Source organism: Sinocyclocheilus grahami, unplaced genomic scaffold, assembly GCF_001515645.1.
Source record: "Sinocyclocheilus grahami isolate Dianchi unplaced genomic scaffold, SAMN03320097.WGS_v1.1 scaffold462.1, whole genome shotgun sequence".
NCBI lineage: Eukaryota > Metazoa > Chordata > Actinopteri > Cypriniformes > Cyprinidae > Sinocyclocheilus > Sinocyclocheilus grahami.
In genome coordinates, this window is record NW_015505641.1 from 2,273,515 (window position 1) to 2,285,153 (window position 11,639).

General features: G+C 37.2%; 1 protein-coding gene across 1 annotated transcript in view; it reads left to right on the forward strand.

The window, feature by feature from the left end:
- Positions 1–11,639, forward strand: part of LOC107552972 (polypeptide N-acetylgalactosaminyltransferase 18-like) — a 153,828-nt gene that overhangs the window by 118,934 nt on the left and 23,255 nt on the right. The window contains exon 8 of the mRNA XM_016235034.1: positions 5,919–6,083. Within this exon, the coding sequence (XP_016090520.1) occupies positions 5,919–6,083 (165 nt within the window). The remainder of the gene's footprint in view (positions 1–5,918; positions 6,084–11,639) is intronic.

Genomic DNA, 11,639 nt, shown 5'->3' on the forward strand with positions numbered 1-11,639 from the left:
TATTCGTTACTTACTACAAAATAGTCAGAAGTCAGAAGAACACGGACTGCAGGAAAGCAGGTTTGACGAATCAGTGGTCTGGCATTTGCAAGTTAGACTCCTAAAAACACTTTCTGCTCATGTGCAGAAAGTGCGCGGCTGCGCGCACAACCGCGGATGATTCATTTTCCACTCAAGTCGAGTCTGGGGCGTGCGATACAGCATCGTCTGCAATAATATGGTAAGTGTTGTAATGATGTGCGATCTGACATTATCAAGTATATCACAGAGAGTGCACGCACGTGATTTGTTCGTTTATTAAAACTCAAAATTCAAGGCATTCTAAATTGTAGACGGCAAAAATGCTTCTGTATGCTTTTTTATGTTTATATAATTTAATATAGTTAACTTAATCTATATCACACAAAGAGTAGCCTACCGTTTTTCTGCAAATATCAGCATGAACACATTTAATAATCATTTTATACAAGTTCGGTAAAGCAATAAGTGACTTACATTTTAGACATAATATTGCTTGTTTTTGCTCAATTTTGCCAATGAAAATAGTTCCAAAGATCCCAGCACTGTTTTGCGTCTCTGAGCAATGGACGGTGTTTACTTATTGAACGAATCAGCTTTTTGAACAAATCGGTTAAATAAATGATTCAGTGATTCACTCATTAACAGAGTCAGATACTTTGTTCCTGAATGAATCAGTCGTTTGAATGAATCGTTGAATCTCAGTGACTCACTCATTAACAGTCACTTGCTGCCACCTACTGGCGGTTTTAATTTCACATTTCACAATTTTGTTCATGTTTTAAATTATTTCAAATATCAGTATTTAACGTTTTATGATTAAAACTAAACATTATTTATCCATCTGTAACTGCAGTTTAAATGCATCCATGTCCCCTTTGAGATACATAAACTGTGTAAATACATCTAAATGCTATTTCAGATGCAGATTCCAGAAATGTTTTCTTATGTTGGAATGAAAGACACTAAGTACCGGATGAAGTGCTTCTTATTCTTACCCAAAAATACAAAATGGAAGAAAGAGTTAAAACTGAACACAATCTTGCTACTCAAGCAGTGTATGAACAGTTTTTATATATATTTATTTGCTTCTTTTCCATTTTGCATTTACTTGTACTTTTACTTTCAATACTTAAGTATGTTTAAGATTTAAAAAATACTTTTCGTACTTAAGTACAATAAATATCACATACTTTAAGACTTTTACTCAAGTAATATTCTAAACGGTGACTTCAACTTCTACCAAAGTCATTTTCTGGTAAGATATCTGTACTTTTACTTGAGTATGGTACTTTATACACCACTGACTGAAATAATAATTGAGATTATGAATATTCTATTATTAGTTGGGTATGAAATATGTAAACCATTGCGTTTAGTTCTACTCCCGCTGACTCAAAATTTTGTATCAGTGTTAGTTTTTTTGGAGAAATTTAGCATTGTAACCAGTCACAGACATCTGCTGAGTACATAAAAGCAATGGCTAGAGGTGTTTAACTTTGCCTACACTCTTAAAAATAAAAGATCTTTATTGGCATTGATGGTTCCATGAAGAACCTTTAACATCCATGGTACCTTTCCATTGCAAAATAGGTTCTTTACAGTGGAAAAAAGGTTCTTTAGATCATTAAAATAGTCTTTTAAGAAGAAAAATTCAAATTCTTTTAAGAAGTCTTTTAACAAGTCTGAACAGTATGCTAGGTGGTAGTTTTTTTTCCACATTCATAATAGGACAGAAAAATGAACATCAAATAACCACACAAATAAATATAATATTGAATGTCAAAATTAATAATTGCAATTACAAAACCAAAGGAAAGAGTCATCAATTATGATGTTCACTACAATAATGCAGCACTTACATCTGATATGGTGGATTGAGAATGTGAGTCATCATTAGGACATGAGGTGGTCAGCGTGGTTTCCCTTTAAGGTGCTGTTCTATTAACAGTTCCAACCAGCATGATAATTGCAATGGCTTGTTTTTCTCTGATTGTTGTAGATCAGGGCAGGATTTTTACAGAAATGGCTGTCCTTTTCATTAATCTTCAAGATACGCTGTAATTTGCTGTTTGATTTTCAGATGTAGCTGCCTGTACAGGCTTTTGTCTTTATTGATCATTATAAGATTTTGTTTTTGATAATGCTTCTGTTTCAAATCTAACGCTATTTGCTAATATTGCTGTAAACTTTTACATTAACATTAACATTAGCTGACATTAATATGCTGATTATTGGATATAATTTTTTTTTTTAAAAGCTCAGTTAACAAAAACTGTGGCATAAAACAGTACATAAACAGATAAGTGGCAACTGGTTAACATTATTTTTCATTTCCCACATGGCCATAAATATGTGCATGTCAGGGGTTTTTAAACTGTGGCCCAGGGACCCCCAGGGGGCTGCACGGGGTGATAGAGAGTCCTTGAAAAACTTAAAAATAAATAATAAAAAATAAAATAAAAAACTTTTTTTTAATTACAAAGTGTATTTTAGGGTGTTAATTCATTGACATTAAATATTAAATATATATTAATATTAAATACATATCAAGCTAATTTAACATGTCTATATAATGTGTGGGTGTATATAGTCTTAAAATTATTTACGTTTAGTTATATTAACATATAGAGATCATACAATAAGATCATATATATATATATATATATATAAATAAATGTTTCTCTAAACCTCCTTTTCCCCTAAATCAACTTTCCTTTTCAGCTGATGCCAAATTTCAGCAGACCCCCAAATATGATCTTATTGTATATGTTAATATAACTAAACGTAAATAATTTGAAAACTATATACAACCACACACCCACAGATTATATAGACATGTTAAATTAGCTTGATATGTTTTTAATGTTAGTATATATTTAATATTTAATTATTCTACACATATAAATGGAACTAATGGAAAAAAGGTCTGTAAAGTCGACATGGAATCAAAATGAACTCTCTCTATATATAGGGTTCATTTTGATTCCCTGTCGACTTTATAGACCTTTTTTTCCATTATGACCAGGTTTATTTTAAATCAGCGAATCAGCACCATACCATTAACCTATTTTATTCAAATCCAATTATTTTAACTTTTATATGTGTAGAATAATGCGTAGTACCAACCTGGGACTAGTCTAAAAGCCTGAAGTCTTGTTCTCAACCCAAATACCATCAAGAAAAAGAGTTTTACGTTAAAACACTTTGGTAATATTATCTTTTGAAACTAAAGATTGCCAGAGGACTCTCTGAACTTTAAACAAGAGAAAATCCTTCAGGAGAGAAACACACCTGCCTTTCAATCCGCTGCTCAGTGTTCTCTACAAACTTAAGGAGCAACAAATGGAGCACTCCACACTTTTCTACTGCGTTTTCGCATCAGATCTTCCATTATAATGACACATTTGAAGAATTCATTCATGGGTGAATACTTTTTTTATGCATGAGACAACAAGCAATGTTCAGTTTGTGACTTAAGCAGCGATTTGCCTCGGCCAGAGTGGCTCTGGAGAGACTAGCCTGACTTGCCTGACAGATGTTCCTTAGCTCCTTGGCTGCTCCCCTTATGCTCAGCTTCTCTCACACATTCAGTCACACAGAAACATGCACTACACACACTAACGGCTTCCAAGTTTCTTAATCCTACATGTCATTGAAGGTTTAAGCTCCTGCAGGCCATCTGGAGTGAGTGCCGGTGATTCTTCAGACAGATGCCACTGGTGTTTCTGGCTCACACATTGACACCCCTTCCATCACAGGAAATTACATCAACAACACAATTAGCAGTGCTTCCTTTTGAATCTTTGACATGTTTGGCACGTCCTCAGTGACACAATAGCCATTGTCTGTCACATCAAATCCTGCAACCATCCCATTAGTTCACATTTCAATGCACTTTTAAAGTGAAATACCCGGTGACTGGCGCTAAATGGTGAGATCAATTTTCTCAGAATCTGTTAAATGTGACTGTGGCAATGTTTTATTTGTATGTATCACAGCAAATTGATATGGTGAATGGTGCCTCTACACTAAACCCTAACCGAAAATTAACAAAAGTAAATGTGAGATAAAAACACATTTGTTGAAGCAACCATTCCATTTTAGCTTCCTTTTACGATGCTTTGAGCTCTTTTGTTGAGTGTCGTGACTCGTGTTTCACTGGACTCACGCCCAAGTGCTCTACATCGCAAGTGCAGTACTGTACCAGGTGCGCTACCGAGCATGTTTACTATAACAGAAGAGCCAAACAGCTGGTTATGTGATACAAACATCAAAATGTATTAGTTTACAACTCGTGCATTATGGTAAAAGTGTTTTGAGGTCATACATATTATTGTGCAAGGAATGACACAAAAGTATTTATTGACAATTTGCCCCATTATCATTTGTGTTAAAAGTTGTTGCTGTTTTACTGCCTTCACTGTTCATTTTGACTGAAATCCAAAATGAACACTAGATGCAGTAAAACAGTTTTGCAAAAATGAAGGCAGAGTCACATATTTCCAATGTGCCTAGTTGCAAAAATAGCCTGCTTAATTCTAAGGGTCAGACAGATGGTGGAAGATGGTCATAAAAAAATCATAGCACAACTTTTGTGCTGCATAGAACTTGACTAACATTGTCGTGAACCACATGGAAAAACATACACTGATAAATATGTATGATATGACCCCTTCAATACAATGCTTATAAAGGTATTACACTGCAAAAGTATAGGCACTTTAGGTAGAGGCTAAATATGACCATATTTTCTGAAGTGTTATTGCACTGAGATTCAGTATGAGTGTGTGTAATGCCGAATGCTAGCTCTGAATAATGCATTGCTTAGTCAACAAGTCAACAAAGAGAATTATACTAGTATGGCAAAAAGCTGCCACATGAAGAGTGGGATAGGTTTATTAGCATATCCCCAAACCTTATTCAATAATTAATTTATTATATTTAGAGCATTCAGATATGAAACATCAAAATATTAACATATCAAATAAATGCTTTGTAAATTGTAAGTGAGAAAATGTGAATTATTAAAGAAACAAACGAAAGAAAAAGAAAAAAACCCTGAAAAAATCATAAAGAATGACTCAGACATGTGATTCGTACTGTATATGCAAGGTGTATTTTTAGTAATAGTTGGGGAAAATAACAAGTTAATATTTTATAATTTATTATAATAGTTCATATTTATTCATTCATTCATTTAAATTACCCCGGTAACACTTTACTTGAAGGGGTGTGCATAAGACTGACATGACACCTTCATAATCATGACATGACACATGTCATGAATATGAAGGAGGTTTTATGCATGTTTATGACAACTGTCATTAAGTGTCATTCGCTCAGTTCTGTAATTTTTAATGCAAATATGACATTATTTGACCTAACCCTACCCCTACCCTTACCCCTAACCATAGCCCATAACAAAGACATCTCAAACAATGTCATCTTTGCATTAAAAATGACATAACTGAGCGAATGACACTTAATGACAGTTGCCATAAACATGCATAAAAAACCTTCATATTCATGACATGTGTTGCATGGAAGAGTCGCATGGCAGAGTCATTCTTTATGTGCACTATTATTTTGTGTGCTGCTTTTTTTCCCTTTACTTTCAGAGTATGCCAGAATTCTTCGTAATATGTTTGAAAGCACTACAATGTGCCCTCCATCTTGAGTTGATTTGAAATCTCACCTTTAGCTTTTGTATTTTCATGGTCTGCTGCATGGAGATTTCTCATGACATGAGATATAGACATTTATCGAACAGTATTGAACGGTTCAATTGCCTCTCCTTGTAATCTTCCACAGTAGCTTATAAATGTAACATGACTATTTGATGCCAGACGTTTACTCTGTAGCCTGGTTTTATTCACGAGTCTGCTCTGTCATTGCAGAATGTATACTACACCAGCACTCAGCAGTTATTCGTGGGCATCTTGAGCCCCACCATTGACGATGATGACAACAAGTGCCTGGTTGATGTGAACGGCCGACCACGGCTCACTGAGTGCAGCTATGCAGTGGCTAAACGCATGAAGCTCCACTGGCATTTTACTCAGGTAATACACACCTGCTGCACAGTCTGCGTTCCCATATACAACAGGTTTCTTATTCCCAAGGTGTTGAATACTGACACTTTCATAAACTGCATTACATTTTTATATCTTCATGAAGTGAATAGCTCACCCAAAAATAAAAAAAATTGCTGAACATTTACTCACCCTCTGATCGTTCAAGATGCAGATGAGTTTGTTTCTTCATCAAAACAGGTTTGGAGAAATGTAACATTACATCGCTTGCTCACCAGTGGATCCTCTGTGGTGAATGGGTGCCGTCAGAATGAGAGTATAAAAACATCACAATAATCCACAAGTATTCCATATGACTCCAGTCCATCAATTAACATATTGTGAGGCAAAAAGCTGTGTGTTTTTAATCAACAAATTCAGCATTAAGATGCTACTTCCAGCTAAAATACGAGTTCTTTATCCATAATGTTGCCTTCTCCAAGTGAAACGGTCATCTCATCTGAATCAGGAAATTATATAGCCACAGATCAAGCACCTTTTAAACGCAAAAACAGTCTAAAACAGTTCTGAATTAATATGTTGGTAGATTTTGATGTGAGCGGACAATAGAGGATGGACTTTTTCACTGGAGGATGTGTTATAGATTATGGATTTTTTTCTTCTTCACAGAAGTGACGGTTTAATGTTAAAACACCTTTAAAGGTGGATTTATATCTTACAGACATGCAGCTTTTTACCTCACAAGACATTAATTCATGGACTGGAGTCGTGTGGATTACTTGTGATGTTTTTATCAGCTGTTTGGACTCTCATTCTGACGGCACCCATTCACTGCAGAGGATCCATTGGTGATCAAGAGATGTAATTCTAAATTTCTCCATATCTGTTTAGATGAAGAAAACTCACCTACATCTTGGATGGCCTGAGAGTAAGTAAATTTTCAGCAAATTCTCATTTTTGGGTGAACTATTCCTTTAATTTCTCATGATATCCTGCTTATAATTCCAGAAGCAGCTATATGTATCTGAAAAAGTAGGGGTGATATTTTGGGATATCAGTTTCTGTTTTAACTAACCAACATTAAGGTTTTAAGGATACTGTTTTAAGCTGATGTTTTTGTACTTCTGCTCCACGCGAGGTGTCATGTTTTGTCAGGGACAGGGTAGTGCCTTGAGCATGGATTGAAGTTTGAGAGTGACTGCCATGATGAAAGTTGATGTTGATAAAGTTCACGTTTTAGTCATCCAACTAAAAACGAAAACGCTAACAAAACACAACACTTCAGCAGAGCAGAGCTCCTTGAGAAGACAAGAGATTAAAATATGAATCACTACAAACTAATTAATATTGCTGAGTCCAAATGAAAAATTAATTTTGATGCCCTTTGAGACAGTGTAATAAAGGCAAAGGTTTCTTACTGAAAACAAACCTGCATGACTCTAAAGACACTAAGAGGCACCTCTACATTTTGACATTCAGAGCTTTTTGCCCTAGTACTGTATTTGGTACCTCGGGAGTGAGAACAGTTTGTAATACAATAGAGAAGTCTGTAAATAAGTAAAATTAAATATATATTTTTTGAAGAAGTCTTTTGTGGAGGAGTATTTGGTCATTAGTTCTCTTCCGGACCTCTAATTAGAGCCACAAAGGTCAGGTGGAGTCATACATTCCTCAGCTCCTTTCAAACGTAAAGCTCAAACGCATCATCAACTCTATTTTCCCCCTAAATCCTTTGAGTTCATATAATGAAGATAAGCCATGAGTGTAATCATGGTTTGATTTGCTCTTTGGTTGCAAACAAAATAAGTGGCACATCAAACTAAGGGGCTCTTCTGAGATCCAGAGACAAAAGGACTTTCATATTTTATAACATGACGGGTGCTATTTTCAACTAAATGCAATTTTGATAACTAGGGCAATTTATTGTGTCAAATTTGTATTAATTATGTAAAGTGAAAATTGCTGCCTTTGCACTTGTATGGAGGTAAGAAGCAGGGCTATTATTGATGTAACTAAAACTATTTTAAACATTTTTGTTAATTGAAATGAAAATTGAAATAAAATATACATAAAGGGCATGCATGGGGGAAATAAATAAAAACTAAAATTAAAATTGTAATATTTTACCTAAATATTTTAAATGATAACAATGTAAAATTAAAGCTACTTCAACGTTTTTATGAAAACTATAATGATGTAATAATACTAAAATGACACTGGTAAGAAGGCAGAAAGGTACATCCAAATCTGGATCTCCCAGAAAAAAAAGTATTGTAGACAATAAATATTTGCTCCGTTATCTCTAAAGCTCACTTGAATTTGTTCTAGATCATTAGACATGATGTTATGGTGCCTTGGAAGCCTGTCTGACAGCTGTTTACTTAAGAGGTACTTTCATACACAGATGCTGTCTGTTTAGTCACTGACTGACAAGGCAGTGAGGCAGTAAGGCAGCTGTCTGAGGTTTCACACGCAGCCATCATCTTCCAGCGGAACAAATATAGTCATGGCTGAAGGGGTCCCCTTTAGACATCCCTATATTCATAATATAGGGCCTTTTGTACCTTATTGCTCAAATATATGTATATATAAATAATATTACAAATATTTAATACTGTATTTGTATATATTTTATTATATTATATTATATGATTATAATACATGGTAAAAACAATGTAACATATTATTTTATCATTATAACATCTTTATTTTCATCCATTCACAGTAGATTTTGTCATTTCTACTCTAGAAATGTGTTTGTCTTCCATTTTTAATCATTAATTTAATTTAATGTAGAAAAACTTTGATTTAAAAAAATATAAGTTTAACAGCGTCCTGGAGTGCGCTCTGGACTGGATTCAGGGACTAGAGCCCTACTTGGGATAAACTCGGGGACAGGGGCCCTCACTGGGCTGAACTCGGGGACAGGAGCCCTCCGTGGACTAACTTGGGAACAGGAGCCCTCCATGGGCTAAACTCGGGGACAGCGGCCCTCACTGGGCTAAACTCGGGAACAGGAGCCCTCCGTGGGCTAACTTGGGAACAGGAGCCCTCCGTGGGCTAAACTCGGGAACAGGAGCCCTCACTGGGCTAGACTCGGGGATAGGAGCCCTCCGTGGGCTAAACTCGGGGACAGGAGCCCTCCATTGGCTAAACTCGGGAACAGGAGCCCTCCGTGGGCTAACTTGGGAACAGGAGCCCTCCGTGGGCTAAACTCGGGAACAGGAGCCCTCACTGGGCTAGACTCGGGGACAGGAACTCCAAAACAGGGTGGGAGCTCCAAAATTGGGCGTGGCTTCCTCCCATTTACGGCTGGAGCCGAAACTGGAGCGAGCTTGTGGGCTTGTGGGAGCCGCAGCCGGAAGGCTAGTCTTCGGAGCAGCTGGCAGGCTTGAGTGATCCGCTGTTCTGTGGAGCCAGGAGACAAGGAGTAAAGCAAAATCCAAAGTCTTTAATGAAAATAAAGCAGGGAACACGGGAAACACAGAACACGAAATTACATTTAACAGCTGACGGGAAACGAGGGAAACACTTTAAATACACAGTAACTAATGGGACACATCTGGGATCAAATGAACTATACAGGGAAGACCTGGAACAAATTAACATAAGGACAGGAACGGGAAAAAACAAATATGGGCATAATAATCAAACTGGAGCATTTGGGGGAGGAAAACACAACACGAGACATGGAACAGAGTCTGACAATGGGGGTGAGGGACTAGAACTAGGGGTTATCCCTTTTTAAGAACTACAACGAACGGCTCGTTTGGACTACAGCGTTGATTTACGGGTTTTGTGATGTCACAAAGCGGCCCATTAGAATAGCATTAAAATAATTCCCGCCTACGGAAATTCGAATGGTGGGGAGGGGCGAGGTCGTGGTTAGAACGCTTGGCTGAGTGCATCAGACAAGACGAGGAAGAAAAAGTGCTGCTGTAGTATCAAGTTTTCGCAAGTTATTACACATGCACCTGAATAATTATGTATGTAAATATGTATGTTACAATTATGAAAACGTTTTTATAATAAATTGCTGACAGTACAATACTGGACAATGCAGAATTTACACTTCAATTATGAGACTACAGTGTTTCGGAGTGCGGGTGTTTTTATATCACTGTATTTCTGAAGGAAACCGACTGTCTTCAGAAAATTGGATGTCAATTTAATTTCTTCTTACACATAATGTCGGATAAAGCAGCGTTTGTGAGCGGAGCGCTGCTTTGTGTACAGCCGTTACCGGGGAAACCTTGATCTCTATCACTCCAACAGCACCTCCTGCTGGCAGATAATTAATTTGCATATATATGCTGCCACAAACAGAGTGTAAGTCTGTGGGAAACACTGGACTATGGTATAAATAAATTCAACTGTATAACAGTTTCACTGCAATTCATGTTATAATGTTAGAATTAAAGAACAATAAACATAATACATATGCACTTATCTGTACATAGTAAATGCAGTTATTTTTAAGCGGTTGTTGACATCCTATCTAAAACATGATTTAGCCAAAAAAACAACAATAACGTTACCACTTTAATATGTCTTGCAATATCCGTGCAGTCAAAGGTTCTGCGCGATCCTCTTGCTCAATATTCTCGGGGTCTGGATCCAGCTCAAACTGATATGGCAATATTGACGCCCTCCTTAACCATACCGGAGCAGACAGAACTCGCTGCTTTGGCAAGGGGCGTGGCAGTACTGAGACACCGTCAAAGCTGTTCACCAATCACAATGCACTGGAACAGCTAACCAATCACAACACATTTCGTTTTTTGGAAGGCCGGCCTTCATCAAACCCGTAACAAATCGAGCCATTTGTGCCAGGCTGGGGAGAAGGGTATAACTGCAGCCCGGAGATCTCCAAATGGGGGCGGGAACTCCAAAACAGGGTGGGAGCTCCAAAATTGGGCGTGGCTTCCTCCCATTTACAGACAGGCACATGACACGCATGCGCAATCTTTTCACCCAATCCACTTCAGTGCAAACTCTGCCCCACAGCTGATTCTAAAGATTGTATTGGTTGTGTCAATTAAAGTGTTGATTTCCTACATTATGCTACAAAAAATGCTAACCCCTAAACCTACCCCACACCTGACCCTAACCTTAACCAGTGAAATTGACTGCATGGCGGGATTGGCACTGAATAGCGTGGTAAAGAAAGATGCAGTTCAGGAGATAAACAGTTAATAAGATTATACGATATGAGATCTTTCCGTAACTCCCCAACCGGACCTCACCTTTAGTTACACCCAGCGTCACTACCCCCTCCTCCCCTGCGAATTTCGAGCCCCGGGACGCCTCCGTTGCTTAGAACAAAGCGATAGGAAGAAATCTTTCTTTTTGTGCTGCGCTGGGATGGCTCGCGGGAGAGCTCGTGGGTGATTCCCGTTTATATCATTAAGCAGAGGTTCAAACTCCAGCCCGAACAACTGGCCACAAGCTTTGGGCTCTGCTCTCACAGAGAATATTTACTTATATAGCATATTTTATTTTAGATTAACTAGAAACAATGTTTAATTTATAAAGTTTTATTTTGAAATGTAAGTCAATAACAATTGGCTGGAGCCAGAGCCAATG